Here is a 16,049-nt window from a genome sequence, read left to right on the forward strand (position 1 = left end):
TGGGCAGAAAGCCCTCGTGTAGTTATAGTCCAGTAATAATAATGTCACCCGACCACCCGACCTCACACACAAATTGCAAACAAAAAGATGTTGTGCCCTGAATGAGTGGAAAAACGTTGTAAGGAATTGAAGGGAAAATACAGAAATTCAAAATGGCCACCATCTGCCCTAGTGGCATTAATCGACCTCGAAACCCGAGCACTGTCTGTACGATGTTGACATTCAGCAAGTGTATTGCTCAAGACCCAAGGAAGTGCAGTGTGTGTGTGTGTGTGTGTGTGTGTGTGTGTATTTGTATGTGACAAACACTTAAGTTTCATGTCTTGCAGGCAGGGCCTGGTTTTCACCAGACCTCCTGATTAACAAATAGAGCCACACCTCTGTAATCTTCTTCCTCTTCAGATCATCTACTATGCTGATTGCTGACAGACAGACTGCATCTAGGCTCCAAAGACAGAAGGCTGGATCTTCATCTACCTTCTTTACTTTTGGTAGTAGTTCCTAACAGTGCACTACTTTTCCATGAAAATTAAGGACTTAAAATCAACACTATTACAGACACTGTTACAGACTATTACACACTATTGCAGACTATTACAAACAATATTACTCACAAAACTGACCAACATCCAATACTAACATAATCACTTATAAAAGAAAGGTTGAGATCCAAGGCAGCTCTACAAATTTTTTAAAAGCCTTTATTTATTGGCTTACATTATTTTTTTTCTAAAAAGAAATTTTCTAAATAATGTAAGCCAATAAATAAAGGCTTTTAAAAAATTTGTAGAGCTGCCTTGGATCTCAACCTTTCTTTTATAAGCGAATCCTACCCCGGATTTAATCCAAAGAGCCTAACTGAAACAAAATAAGAACGCTGAAGCCCTCTCCATATCCTCTGTTTTGTTCAAATACTAACATAATCACCTCTAACCTGCCGCAAATCAACACACCTGTTAGCTTTGATATAGTTCTCAAAAACCCTCAACATTGGTAATAATAACCATCATCATAAAACATACTTTTGTAATAATTTTACTACAATCCGCACTCTCTTTGTCTCTCTATATAATATATAGACCTATATAACCCTAAACAAATTGGAGAGATATAGAGGCAACGGCAACATATTTCAATTTTGGAACTAAATCATGTAATGCAAAACAAAGTTTAGCTGTTGATTTAAATTAATTTGGCTATGATTTGATTTGATGTTTTTTATTTTCATGTCTTACATACAGGTGTATGCCCATATGGGCTTACAAGACACATAAACAATAATAGTAGCCTATACTTGACAAATTACTTGACAAATGACATATAGACCAAGATCGATGGCCACAAGAAAAAGAAAATACAATAACACGTAATATAACACAAGCTGTAAGCAATGTATGTAAACAAAGAAACAAGAGGAATCCATATACAATAGGATATATTGTGTTTTGTCTCAAGTGCCATGCTTTCTCCAAAAATCCTGCAAAACTGAAGATGTCCTCCACAAAGAAACAACTCAACATACATACATACTATGAATTATGTTTATAGTAATGTATTATGTTTGCTGATGTTTGTGTGTGGTGCAAAATGTCTTAGGCCTATGCTATTATTATAGGCCTACTAAACATTATTATTTATTGTTACATTTCCATGTGCATTCAACAGCCAAGAATAGTAAGGAAGTGAGGTGAATATTGAGGACATGCCCTTTTTTGTCTCCACCCCTCAATCCTCTGTCTTCACCTGGGGGAGGAGAGAGAGAGAGAGAGAGAGAGAGAGAGAGAGAGAATTATTGGAAGCAGACTATTCTAAAATGACTTGGAACAGCATGGCCCTGTACCCTTCTGCTGTAGCCTGTGACAGACTTGAAGGTATCAAAGAGGGAACAACACAGTGAAAGGTAACTAATGCTAAAGCTAAACGTCAATATTGAAGCTGTAGGTCCACTCTCGCCGTGTGGCTTGTTAAGGTGTGTCAAGAACTTGTTGGAGCAGGATTTTTGTCCCCTTAAAGGGAACTACACCATATTTTAAAATTAATTCATGTTATTACTATGGCCTAACATGATCCAAAAATGTTAGTGAACATCAAGTATAAAGTTTGTAACTGCTCCATAGACAATTCATGTTTTTTTTTATGGTATAGCCGGTGATACCAAGAACCATACAAGGGAATGTTCTGATTATACAGACTGTACATTTTCGGTTTCAGAACTGAGAACACTAGGCTACTATAGAATAAAGCTAATTTGGGTGTAACAACAAACATGTGGGTCCATAAATCAGTCTCCCATTCATTGTCAGTGGAGCAGCACCAGACTTTATACTTGATGACATCACAATTTTCAACACTGTTTAACAACATTGTTACTCCGCTGAATGAGTTGTACGGTACCCTTACTGACTTGTCGTACAGAACCTGTAAGTCTTATTGGATAAAAGCGTCAGCTAAATGACTAAATGTAAATGTAAGTTTGAGTCATATTTATGTGGTTTCTGGCTTTATGAGAGAGTAGCTCATGTTCACACATGGCTTGAAATAACATAATTTCTTAATTTGGGTGGTGTTCCCCTTTAAGGCCTTCTGTTTGTTGTCTTTGTATGTTAAATATGTTTTAGTACGTCTTTATAATAACACAACCAGAAAGCAGAATGTGATTGCAGATGTCTATACATATATCATGCTAATGTGTATAATATGTTTACTACCTATCATGCTAATAATTATGTCTATAGCCTACTACTATCTAGCATGCTAATATGTCTATACTACTAGCTATCATGCTAATATGTCTATACTACTACCTAGCACGCTAATATGTCTATACTACTAGCTATCATGCTAATATGTCTACTACTACCTATCATCCTAATATGTCTATACTACTACCTAGCACGCTAATATGTCTATACTACTACCTATCATGCTAATATGTCTCTACTACCTATCATGCTAATATGTCTATAATACTACCTATCATGCTAATATGTCTATAATACTATGCATGCTAATATGTCTATACTACTATGCAGGGCCGTGCAGAGACATTTTGGGAGTCAAGTCAATAACGGGTATAGGCTGAGCAGTAGAGAAGTCAATAACCTTTAGGCTGAGCAGTAGAGAAGTCAATAACTAGGCTGAGCAGTAGAGAAGTCAATAACCTTTAGGCTGAGCAGTAGAGAAGTCAATAACTTATAGGCTGAGCAGTAGAGAAGTCAATAACCTTTAGGCTGAGCAGTAGAGAAGTCAATAACCTTTAGGCTGAGCAGTAGAGAAGTCAATAACTTATAGGCTGAGCAGTAGAGAAGTCAATAACCTTTAGGCTGAGCAGTAGAGAAGTCAATAACTTATAGGCTGAGCAGTAGAGAAGTCAATAACCTTTAGGCTGAGCAGTAGAGAAGTCAATAACGTATAGGCTGAGCAGTAAATAAGTCAATAACTTATAGGCTGAGCAGTAGGTAAGTCAATAACTTAAAAACTTGAAAATGCATTGGTTAAACTTTACATCTATAATTAGCACATAATTTGATAGACCTTTGATGGAAAATAAATACAAATGAAATACAATTAATACCAGCCAAAAAAGGGCAAGCATAATTTGGGCCCTACTGTATGTGTGCACCTGCTATGCATTATGCACTCAGAGTGTAATACTTAAGTTTGACACTATTCGACCAACTGAATGAATGAATGAATGAAAACTTTATTTAACAGATTGCAGAATGGGTACAATACAGTACGGCTCAATACACACAATTGTTAAGGGGATGCAGACCAGAGAAAGACGTTTGTCTTGTTTACATCAGGGTCCCCCATTTTCATTGACCCTTAGCTGCCAGAGTTGTACCCCTTCTACTCCATCTACAGACCTCCAGAACAGAGTGGTTTCTATGATATACTTGATGGGTGCTTAGCTGGGGTGGAAGATGTAGAAATAATTCTTATTGGGGACTGGAACACGGATATGCAACATAAAGAAGCACCCGTCTTCAAATCCTTCAGTAGGTTTTGAGATCTGCACAGTGTCAATCAGCTAATCACCCAACCCACAAGGGTGTGTGATTCAACACAAACTACCATTGATCTCATTCTAACCTCGGACAAGTCCAGGATCTCCAATAAAGGGGTTATAGTATGCGGGTTAAGCGATCATTTTCTGATATTCTGTACCTGCAAAAAACTAAAACAAAAGGCAGACTGTCACAAAACAGTCACATCTAGGGACCTTAACACCTACTCTAGTGAGGCCTTTAACCAAGAACGGGAGAGCCTGGACTGGTCAGATGAGCTCAGTGGTACACTAAGAAACATGGCCTGGCTTCAAAACCAAATTCTCATCAATACTAAACAACATGGCCCCCATGAGAACCACCAGGGTTAAAAATTGCGCTGAGGCATGGATGCATGCAGACATACTGGCCGCTATGAAAACCAGAGACAAAAAATGCTCTGAACTCCATAAAAGTCAGTCAAAGCTTACCAAAAGCTTCAACAGTGATCTCCAAGCCCATGTGGTTAAACTCAGACAACAACGAAACAGGATAAATCATAAAAAACGATGTAAAATGCACAAAAAAAGAATTGTCAATGATAAAACAGAGGAAAACAAAAACAAACCCTGTGAGCTTTGGAAATTACTCAACAACCAACTAGGCTGCAGAAACTGAAAACCAGATTTACAAACATCAACATTAACTCATTCAGCGCCAGAGGGCGCTGTTTACTGTGTGGTTGAAAGGCCAACGCTATAAAGTATAGGAATACGTGGCGGTGTTTGCAGGGCTAAAACCAGGCATGCAGTGGTGGTCAACCGCGGTTAAACGCCGTTTAGGCTACGTCACTGAGGCAGAAGTGCGCGCATCCTATTATTATGCAAAGTCTAGGTGATAAGTGCCGGCCGGGGTATACGGCGCAACGACACAAAAATGACTCGTCGCGCCGTATATCCCGGCCGGCACTTATCACCTAGACCTAGACTGTGTGTGTGTGTGTGTGCGTGTGTGTGTGTGCGTGTGTATGGAGTGTTGGGCATGTGTTATGTGACAAAAGACCGCCCGTCTCGTCCCCAGCTCCGCCTCATGAAAGAGGAGAGAGACATGTATGCGCGTGCACGTGCGCGCGTGCGCGGGAGCGCGCATGCACGTGGCGTTTGGCCTTGGCCCATATTACGACTGCACCACTGGCTAAAACTATATTATATATTATAGCTATGGATATAATACTATTGCCCATTTGACATCAAGTATCTATCGTTCAATATGTGAAAAATAAATCTTTTTTTCATCCATACATTCCCGTTTTATACCGTGGTGAATATAAGTATAGTTTTAGAGTGGTCTAGGATAATACCCAAAAGGCTGCAATATCCATATGCGTGTATTCTACTAAAAGTGTTGTCGTTTCTTGCCTGGACTAGCTACTATTCTCAAATCAAATCTAGATTATAGGTATTATGTTTCATCATGAATGCATTTTTTTTTTATGCTTTGATCGTCACCAACGGAATACGTTACACAGTACATTACACACATACGCTCCGATCGCAATGAAGGAATTCTTGGATCAACGCAAGATTGATACCAGCCCTTACCTTGACTAGAATGTACCCCAAAAAGAATATTCCAATTATCTGATCGCCATTCCAAGTATTGATGTTGATCGTGTCGCCAACATAATCCACCAAAGAACATGAATCGGGAGTGTTTGATTCATATCAATCCATGCGTTATAACCGCTCGTCATGCCCGACAAGGAAAAGTCCGCCCGGACCTATATAATCGACGCACACCCCAATACACAGAGTTTCAAAGGATGTGCAATACCAGCCACAACCTACCAGGCGGCGGTATTGGACTTTTCTTGTCAGACCCATTCCCAATGATAACGCCAGGCTCCCTGGATGGATAATGAATGGAAATATTGAATAAAAGAAATAACGGCCAAAACCCGACTATACTCGGGTCTGGCGCTGAACGTTCAGCGAGTTAACCCGACTATCATCGGGTCTGGCACGGAAAGTGTTAAGACAGACGACACTCTCATCATCACAGACAAGCTGGATGTGGCCAATCACTTAAACATCTTCTTTACAAACATAGCCACAACACTGGTTAATAAACTACCCTCCCACTCTGGGCATTTTGGTGTAGAACACATCCTAGCCTTCTACAAAAACCTAGGGGTTCGCAAAGACGATTTCAAACTCGAAATGGTAACAACTGATGAGGTGTTCAAAAAACTGAGCGCCCTCCAACCTAACAAGGCCACTGGCCATGACAATATCCCCTCCAAATTCCTCAGAGACTCAGGCATAACAAAAAATATTGTTTGGTTCCTGTTGGTTGTCAGTTAAGGCCATGGGTAGGTAGGGAATTTATTTTATTAAATTTTTTTATCTTTTCCCACGGCGACTATGGATAGGGAATTTCTTTATTTAATTCAAATGTTCACGACAACATGGATGCATGTACTCTGCCAGCATGTTTAATATCCATAATACTAAAGGTTTGACTAAGATTTTTATGAAACTTTATTGTAAATTTTTTTTTATTTACATTTTTTTTTACATTTTTATATATATTTTTTAAACTCATAAAATAAATTGGGTCGCACCTAAATTGGCAGGGTCGGTCGGCAACCGGAACCAAACCATTATTTTTGTTAGGCCTCAGCAGCCACCATCACCCCAATCATCACCCACATAATAAACCTCTCCATAAAACAGGGACACATCCCCAAAGATTTCAAAATTGCGAGAGTGACCCCCCTGCACAAAAAAGGCAGCAAATTAGACCCAGGCAACTACCACACTGTTATTCTTCCCGTTTCTATTCTACTATTATTACCTCCATCTCGAAAGTTATGGAAAAAAATTTCTACGAACAGGTCGAAAAGTACCTTTTGCGAAAAAAAAAGAAGCAAATCTACAAATTCCTTCAGAACATCCCATTCCACTGACACATGCCTTCTCTATTTGAACGACCACATCAAACACGAGGTGGATGCGGGCTAATACTGCGGCATGATCATGCTAGACCTCCAAAAGGCTTTCGACACTATCAATCACTCTATTCTGATTGATAAGCTTAAAGCAATTGGTTTTGATAGTTCATCAGTGAGCTGGATGCAATCCTACCTGGAGGGGAGAGAACAGATGGTGGAGGTGAACGGTACACCCCCCCCCCCCCCTCCTCCTCCCAGTGAGCTGTGGTGTTCCACAAGGAAGCATACTAGGACCTTTACTGTTCCTGACATGTCATCAGCTTGTGACTGCAACTTGTTCCTGTTCGCGGACGACTCAGCCCTGCTGGTCTCTGACAAGAACAAGTTACAGGTTGAAAAAGCCCTCAGCTCTGAACTCGGCAGAATCTGCACCTGGCTCGCTGATAACAAACTATCATTACACCTGGGTAAAATGGATCAAATAGCAAACTCAGCAAGGCCAACAGCTTTTCAGTTACAGTGGGTGACAATATTGTCACAAGGAAAGATGAAATTACCTACCTGGGTTCCATCCTAGAGGCAAATCTTTCCTGTGACAAAATGGCATCCAATGTAATCAAAAAAGTCAAACAACAAACTACATTTTTGTACAAGATCTCCTCTCTGGTAAACAAGAATACCTTGAAGACTCTAACAGGAGCACTCATTCAAGGGTTCTACGACTATGCTTGTACCTCATCATGGTACCAAAGCACCTCAAAGGCCCTAGAAACAAGGCTCCAAACATAAAAACACAAAATAAACTGGTCAGACTACTGCTTGGCCTTACTCCTAAAACTCACCTTACCCCTGCCCATTTTGACAATCTAGGATGGCTTAGAGTAGATTACAGAGTACAGCAACTTGCAATGGGCCTGGTCTACAAGATACACTACACCGCTAAGATACCCATGTACCTGTCGAAATACTTCCTAAAGGTCAGTGAATACCACGACCACAACACCAGAGGGAGTTCCACAAATCATGTTCAAGCCAGATTCGGCACAAACAAGGGACTAAACACGTTTCGCAATTATGCCACAACAATACACCCTACCTACAAAGGAATGTGAATCACTACCCTCCTTCAAAACCGCTCTCAAAGAGCACCTACGGGTGGCTGCAATTAGAAACGGGCCACGGTAAATGTCAACCCCAACCCCCGCCAATGTACAGTTTCTTCCCCTTCGGTTGTATATTCTTTTATGATCCATTTTCTTACACAGTACCGTATATTTGTATGTCATGTATGTCATGTCTTGATGAATTGAAAATGGAGGACCCTTATGTAAACAAGACGAAAGTATTTTTCTGGTCTGCATCCTCTTAGCAGTTGTTAGTATTGAGCTGTACTGTATTGTACCCATTCTGCAATCTGTTAATAAAGTTTTCAATCAATCAATGCTGACTTGTTGTTCACAATCTGTAAGTTGCTTTGGATAAATGGGTTCAGCTAAATGACCAAATGTAAATGTAAATTTACCACAGGAACAGGACAGACATGTTGGATCTTTTGGACGCTGTCAAGGATCAACCAGGATCTCTCCCACTACCTGCCTTCATCACATTACCACTCAGCAGTACTCCTCTGGTCCAATGTGATCGGTATCTAAAGTGGGACTTCCACTCAGCACCACTCCTCTGGTCCAGTGTGATCGGTATCTAAAGTGGGACTTCCACTCAGCACCACTCCTCTGGTCCAGTGTGATCTGTATCTAAAGTGGGACATCCACTCTACAGCATGAGGTGAGGATGACCATCTGTTCCAGTGGGAGAAGTTCATATAGTTGGCCATAGTCACATGGCAGACATTTTGCTCTTGAAGACTGTGTCTAGTAGATTGAATACTGGTGTCTAGTAGATTGAAGACTGGTGTCTAGTAGATTGAGGACTGGTGTCTAGTAGATTGAGGACTGGTTAGGGTTAGGGTTAGGTTACCCTCTAGTAGATTGAAGACTGGGCCTGACTAGGGACCATTATTTACAAAGTCTTCCCACAGTACAAGTGCTGATCTGGGGTCAGTGACAGGCAACCGTTTTCCCCACTTGGAGAGGCTTTGTGAATATGGATCCCAGAGGATCAGTGTGGACTTATGATGTTGTGTTTGCAGGGTGCGAACATTATCAAGAGCTCACATCCTACAGGAACTTCATCTACGCTGTCAATCACTCGCTGCCAATAACAACAGGGGCTTTAGGAGAGAGTTTGAGGTAAAAGCTTAACTAGTGCAATCATCATTTTCAATATGTGTTCTTTGAAAACACGAAAGAAAGGTTTCTCTGTGTGACAGTAGCATCTCTCTCTTCCGTCCCTGTGAAGGAGCTGAATAATGTTGGCAAAGAGCTCAGCTGCAGAGCAGGGGAACTGGAGGCTAACCGAGAGAAAAACAGATACCCCACTATTCTGCCCTGTAAGTACATGACATGGATTCAAACATAGTGCACTTGTACTTTGGAAAGTTATGGACATACAGCAACTTGTAGACACTGACTTCCATTTCTTTTATGATTTTATTATTTCTAACCACATCTAGACGACCACTGTCGGGTGCGGCTATCCCTCCAAGACTCGCAGCCCTACTCGGACTATATCAATGCAAGCTTTGTGCCCGTAAGACATTTTTCTTATTCACTGTCTTTATCTATCTTTCTATCAGGCATGTTTACCAGTCCATCTGTTTGTTAGTTAATGTTTACACTTCCGTCTGCCTGGTCTGTAAATGTATGTCTATATGTCTGCCTGTCTATCTATATTCAGGGCGGAGGATCGGAGAGAGACTTCATTTGTACCCAGGGACCTCTACGCAGCACCATGGCTGACTTCTGGAGGATGGTTTGGGAGCAGAATGTCAGGATAATCGTCATGGTGACAGCATTGAGACACAGGGACATAGTAAGAAAAGTGTTTCAGCTGTGTGTGTGTGTGTGTTTATGTCTTTAGTTTACACAAGGCACTAACCCGCTACTGCACATGGCTGTCCCTGTGCTCCGTCCTGAGCTGTATGTTAACCCTTTCACTACCACACTACCAAAGGGTTAACCCTTTCACTGCGATAATACACTTTCACTGCGACAATACAGAAGGTTAACCCTTTCACTACCACGTGACAAATGGTTAACCCTTTCACAACCACACTACAGAAGGTTAACCCTTTCACTGCCACACTACAGACGGCTAACCGTCTGTAGTGTGGCAGTGAAAGGGGTAACCTTCTGCAGTGTGGTAGTGAAAGGGTTCATTACAACTCAGTGAAATGTTAAAGCATGTACATGAAAAGATAGAGATACGGATTGCTATTTTTTCACCTACATCATTTCATTGAGCTGTAATTAACACAAAACAAGGATTCAGTGTCCTCTGATGACATCACTGGTGGCCATATGCAAACAAAATGTTAAAGACTGAATGAATGTGTGCAAAACAGTTTAGAGCCTTGGGATATGTGTGAGATTATGTGCAAAATAAATCACCGTTGTGATGTGCCTCTGTAAAATATCCCCCACAATTATATGGTCCAAAGAAACACTTATTGTGCCTTTAATGTTCAGGAAAGAAAAAAACAATAACACATAACAAATAGTCTGATATGGTTTATATCTCAAGTCAAGAGTTTTATTTGTCACGGCATACAAGTATACAATGAAATGCGGGTGGTCTTGCCTCTCTAGGTGCTTTGCGACCAGTATTGGCCTCTGGAGCGAGGGACAGTCTGTTACGGACTGGTACAGGTGACCACACTGGCCCGCAAACAAGGACCTGATTACTTCACCACCACCCTTAACCTGAGACAGGTGAGCACCAGATTATCATCCAGGTGTAACTATAACACAGGTGAGCACCAGGTTATCATCCAGGTGTAACTATAACACAGGTGAGCACCAGGTTATCATCCAGGTGTAACTATAACCAGGTGAGCACCAGGTTATCATCCAGGTGTAACTATAACACTCAAACTGCTATTAGGCTACCAATGTCTGTAGGCACTGATCTGCTAAAAGCTTTACATTTTTAAATATTGATGCAAAATTAAAATATACAATTAGGGTTCGGAAGATTCCTTTCAGAATGTAGACCTAATCAATAAAAATTACTGATAACCTGCCTTAAACTGTAACAAGTAACATTTTTGACCGATATCCGATATACCGATATTGTCCAACTCTTAATTTCCGATACCGATATCAACCGATACCGATATATGCGGGGTTTCCCCCCCCAAGAAAAAAGGAATAATTAACATTACATATCTCTTGTCATGGAATTAAGTGTTTCAGAGGGGCTGTCCAACAGAGATAATCATTAATTAAATGTGACTGTGTTTCAGAGGGGCTGTCCAACAGAGAGGATCATTACACACTACTACTACCCAACTTGGCCTGACCAGGGGGTCCCAAAAGACCCTTCATCTCTCTGTGTCTTCACTGAGAATGTGAGGCAACATTTGGAAGCCATTCCATGCCTGGGGCCTGCTGTGGTACACTGCAGGTCTGACCCCTCACCTTCATCAGCCTTTCTCTGGCAGAGCACATGCTGTACTTCTGTCCAGGAATGTGGTAGAGGATACAGTACACCCACCTTACTGCAATTGACCAAACTTTTTATTTGTGAAACAGAATTGACCCTCCTTTATAAGCTATCTGCTGAAACTGTACGGGTATCTGTATCTTATTTGCTATAAACTGAAATTCATAGATTATAGTAGTTTAAATAGTACCAGATTGACGCAAGTCACATAGTATTTTCTTAGGAAATAAAACACAAAATGTATGAAACGTAATTACCTGGAACCTGGCGGTGTGGAGGTTATGTGTATCAGTGCAGGCGGGTCTAAATCCCGTTGTTCTGTGTCTCAGTGCAGGCAGGTCTAAATCCTGTTGTGTGTCTCAGTGCAGGCAGATCTAAATCCTGTTGTTCTGTGTCTCAGTGCAGGCAGGTCTAAATCCTGTTGTGTGTCTCAGTGCAGGCAGATCTAAATCCTGTTGTTCTGTGTCTCAGTGCAGGCAGGTCTAAATCCTGTTGTGTGTCTCAGTGCAGGCAGGTCTAAATCCTGTTGTTGTGTGTCTCAGTGCAGGCAGATCTAAATCCTGTTGTTGTGTGTCTCAGTGCAGGCAGGTCTAAATCCTGTTGTTGTGTGTCTCAGTGCAGGCAGGTCTAAATCCTGTTGTTGTGTGTCTCAGTGCAGGCGGGTCTAAATCCCGTTGTTGTGTGTCTCAGTGCAGGCAGGTCTAAATCCTGTTGTTGTGTGTCTTAGTGCAGGCAGATCTAAATCCTGTTGTTGTGTGTCTCAGTGCAGGCGGGTCTAAATCCCGTTGTTGTGTGTCTCAGTGCAGGCGTCGGGCGCTCAGGGACATTTGTGACACTTCTGTGGCTGATGCAGCTGTGTTTCCGGGGCATCCGACCTGACATCAGGGCTGCCGTGGAAGATCTGCGACGACATCGCATGTGGATGGTCCAGACCCCGGTGAGTGCTGAACTATCACTCACCTGGACTGGCTACCATAGACGCTGTCAAAGAAACTCCCAAAGGAACCCAAAGCAACTCACTTTCAATTTAATAAAAAATGTTAAACAGAAATTGGTGTTTACTTGGAGATGATGAAGGAACATTCTTTCTCAATAGGTTGGATAATACATAGGCTACACACCTTTCCATGCTTGCCAAATGTTGTTCAGTATTTGGATTTTTTAAGAAAATCCACTTCCTTGATGAACTAACAGTGATAGACAAATGCTGGATGCCCCATTCAAAGTGGATCATATTGTCAGAGTTTCTGTCATGTTGTTACGACTCTTACTACCTTGACTTAGCTAGAATGTTATGTGTGTGAGCCACCCATCATATGGGCTTCATTAGTCTCCATTGGGAAATACATTTACAGAATGTAAACCCTTATAGGTTACCGCCCGGTTATCAATAATAGAATCAATGAAATCGCTCCGACTTATTTTATATTTGTATTTTATGTATTAACACATAAAGAGTTAAACTTAAAACAAAAGGAAAGAAATTATAATAATAAAAATAAAGATTATAATAATGTAATGTGATTCTTCTGTTCATTTTGGATTATTTACAGTACTTTGCCTAAAAAAACTATAAAATATGAAGTGGTCGATATTCTGGTTTACATTCTGTAGTGTGACTGACCTTTTAAAAAATATATAAATCATGTAAAATCTTTGTCATCATAATCCTCTGGTCTTTAATCTCACAATTAAAATACATTTTCTGCGTATAATTATGTTTTGGACTATAGTCTAACAAGTCCCCCCCCCCCCTTTTTAAATAACAATTACCAATGTTTTGTAACCAGATTACGGTAATCCCATTACATGTACAGAATGTTTTATTCACAGCTCTGAAAGAATCATAAATGTGTCATAGCCTGAGTTCAAAAGTTCAGCCTGCTGTAATGGTATGTACAGTACACTGAGTACAGTATGCAAGACTTTGTGTCCTCATCATTTGTTTGTTCCACCCCTATGTATGTGCACTCAGGAGCAGTACACGTTTGTTCATCAGTGCCTGCTACACTGGCTGAGGGAAGGAGTCGAGGGAGCTCTTGCACGGTGAGAACACAAACATGTTACACTGACTGAAAATTGATACACTATAGACTATTTCAAAGCCAAAATAACATTCTAAAAGGACCCAAATTAATTTCCTGTTTGCTAACGCAATGACAAAGAAATACACTTGGATCCAAACGGTTCCCAAGCAACAGAAGTACGTGAAACCCGTCTATAGGGTTCCAATTAGGGATGCTCGATATTGGCTTTTTTACCGATACCGATATACCAATATTGTCCAACTCGAATTTTCCGATACCGATATCAACCGATACCGATATATGCAGGGTTCCCCCCCCCCCAAAAATGGAATAATTTCAGGTAATTAACATTACATATCTCTTGTTGTGGAATTAACACAACATTATGCATACTTTTGACAATAAATAAAATCAGAATTTGTTCTTACTTTCTTGCCTGGGTAAATAAAGGTTATAGAAATGTAAACAAAAAAACAAAACAAAAAATTGAAAACCGATACCGATATTTTCCGATATCACATTTTAATGCCGATATCGGCCGATAATATCGGTAGGCCGATAATATCGGACATCCCTAGTTCCAATAGATTAGAATTCTTTGGATTCTAGTGTGTGGCCATTTGTAGCGGAGTGCTTCTAAATATATATATATATATATATATATATATATATATATATATATATATATGTCATGGTATTTAGAAAACCATAAGAAAAAAAACACAAGCAGCTTGTTTCAATAGAGGGTTGTCCACTTCACAGATCACTTAATTGACCATTAGATCATTCTTCTACACTTCTTTCCTGTGCTGAGGGGGTCACAGTAGACCGCTGCACACTGAAAATACTGTACTCAGTCCACCAACTCAACACAATTGAAACTATTTAAATTTTTATTTATTACAAAGTCGAGATAAAATGTAGCCATATCATAAGCCACGGTCTATTCATATTCATCATACATGTTAGCCTTCTTCAATATGTCTCTTTTGTCCGTGTATCAGCAGTCCACAGAATCCAGTAGCCACTCCCCACACCGACCACACTCAGACGTCCGCGGGGGGGCGGGGGGACAGAGGAAGGAGACGCCAGCAGCCCAAGCCTCACTCGGCCCCCCCGCAGAGCCCCATCCAACATCTGCTCCAGCTGTTCAACCCTCACTCTCACACCTGAACTTGGCACACAATACAAACCCACAACCAAGACACACCCTTTTTTTTTTTTTTCTTCCAAGGGAACAACGCTCCTACAAAATATATTCTCACACGCCTGAGACTGAAGAACAGACATGTGTGGCATAATAATGCATAATGGTGACAGGGCTGAATGATCGCCTGGGGGCAAGAGGCGGGAAAACGTCTGCAGTAAGCAGCAGTGCTACGTTTCTTTCCCACCATAGACGGTAAACAGAATCCAAGAGACACAACCTGCTGCCCCAGTCAAACCTGTTCCTCCGGACTGGATTACATGGCAGGAAGAATGCAAATAGATAATAGGGCTGATAAAAGCAATTTTAACACTTTTAAACATCACCACGTCAGGTGACCTACAACCAAACATGTATGACCCAAACTGCATTTGAGAATTCATGACACAAATATCTACCGGGGATAGGACTGATTAACTTTCCATTTAATGAATTGAGGAAGTGGACGTTTTCTTATTTTTTTTATACTTAAAAGACTTTCAGCATGAAAAGGTTGTACTATCCAACCTATTGATATGCAAATGAGAATGTTCCCTCACAAGAAAGTAAACTGCAATTTGTTTAAACTGAGTTGATTCTGACCACGGCGTCTAGCAGAAGCAACAACCACATAGCTTTTGTAGTATGACCGCTAGTCAATGAGTGAATAAGATGTGTAGCTACTTTGATACATCACCCTGAGCAAATGGTCAGTTTGCCTCCACTGCGAATACATCAGACTCAATATGTCAACTACACTGAATATTGATCCTCACCACGCCTCAATTATTTTAGGGGGGGAAAACTCAATAAACAGGATCAGATGGCGTTTGTTCATAAACTTGAGGACAAAACTTGGATATAAAATCACAGTGAAGACTTATTGTTGCTCAGAAATAGGCATTACGACCTCTCAGTTTTAGAGTCACCTGGAGAGTCACAAGTGTAATATTAAATGTCCATGTGGGGAAATGAGGAAATGTCCTGCAGCTGTGCCTGAAAACGGATCAAACCTAACTTTTCACAATGGTGTGAACGCTCAACATTGGCCAGTGTTGGAATGAAAATGGCTTGACAACATGATGCACTAACAAAACAAAAGCCTTCTGCTGACAGTTTTTATACAGGCTAAATACAATGGCGGTCAATAGAAACAGTGTCCGTGTTTTTCCCAAACATAGGTGGGAATGATAATGATGTATGACCTTTATTTTAGACTGGAACCCTCTTTTTTTACTCAGGATTTCTTATTTTCTTTTAATCATTTGTATGTTCATTGGATCATCTATAAAGTAAATTATCAATACTTTGTGTTTCATGTGCAGAATGGA

General features: G+C 40.6%; 1 protein-coding gene across 1 annotated transcript; it reads left to right on the forward strand.

Moving 5' to 3' along the window:
- Nucleotides 1-1,762: 1,762 nt before the first annotated feature.
- On the forward strand, nt 1,763-16,024 carry LOC311243625 (receptor-type tyrosine-protein phosphatase beta-like). The gene is made up of 11 exons (XM_084332918.1): nt 1,763-1,900; nt 8,470-8,727; nt 9,092-9,191; nt 9,301-9,391; nt 9,515-9,591; nt 9,739-9,873; nt 10,650-10,772; nt 11,306-11,466; nt 12,307-12,442; nt 13,481-13,551; nt 14,537-16,024. The coding sequence occupies exons 2-11, from the start codon at nt 8,723-8,725 to the stop codon at nt 14,703-14,705; spliced, it is 1,068 nt and encodes a 355-aa protein (XP_084189044.1). The 5' UTR covers nt 1,763-1,900; nt 8,470-8,722; the 3' UTR covers nt 14,706-16,024.
- The last annotated feature ends 25 nt before the right edge of the window (nt 16,025-16,049 follow it).

The sequence above is a fragment of the Notolepis coatsorum genome (genome assembly GCF_963971535.1).
Source record: "Notolepis coatsorum genome assembly, chromosome: 17".
NCBI classification, from domain to species: Eukaryota; Metazoa; Chordata; class Actinopteri; order Aulopiformes; family Paralepididae; genus Notolepis; species Notolepis coatsorum.

What these genes read in the sequence shown, in the direction of transcription:
- LOC311243625 (XM_084332918.1), top strand. An exon ending in ATACCCCACTATTCTGCCCT is followed by an intron (nt 9,392 to 9,514) that starts GTAAGTACATGA and finishes AACCACATCTAG; the next exon opens with ACGACCACTGTCGGGTGCGG. An exon ending in GTCGAGGGAGCTCTTGCACG is followed by an intron (nt 13,552 to 14,536) that starts GTGAGAACACAA and finishes TCCGTGTATCAG; the next exon opens with CAGTCCACAGAATCCAGTAG.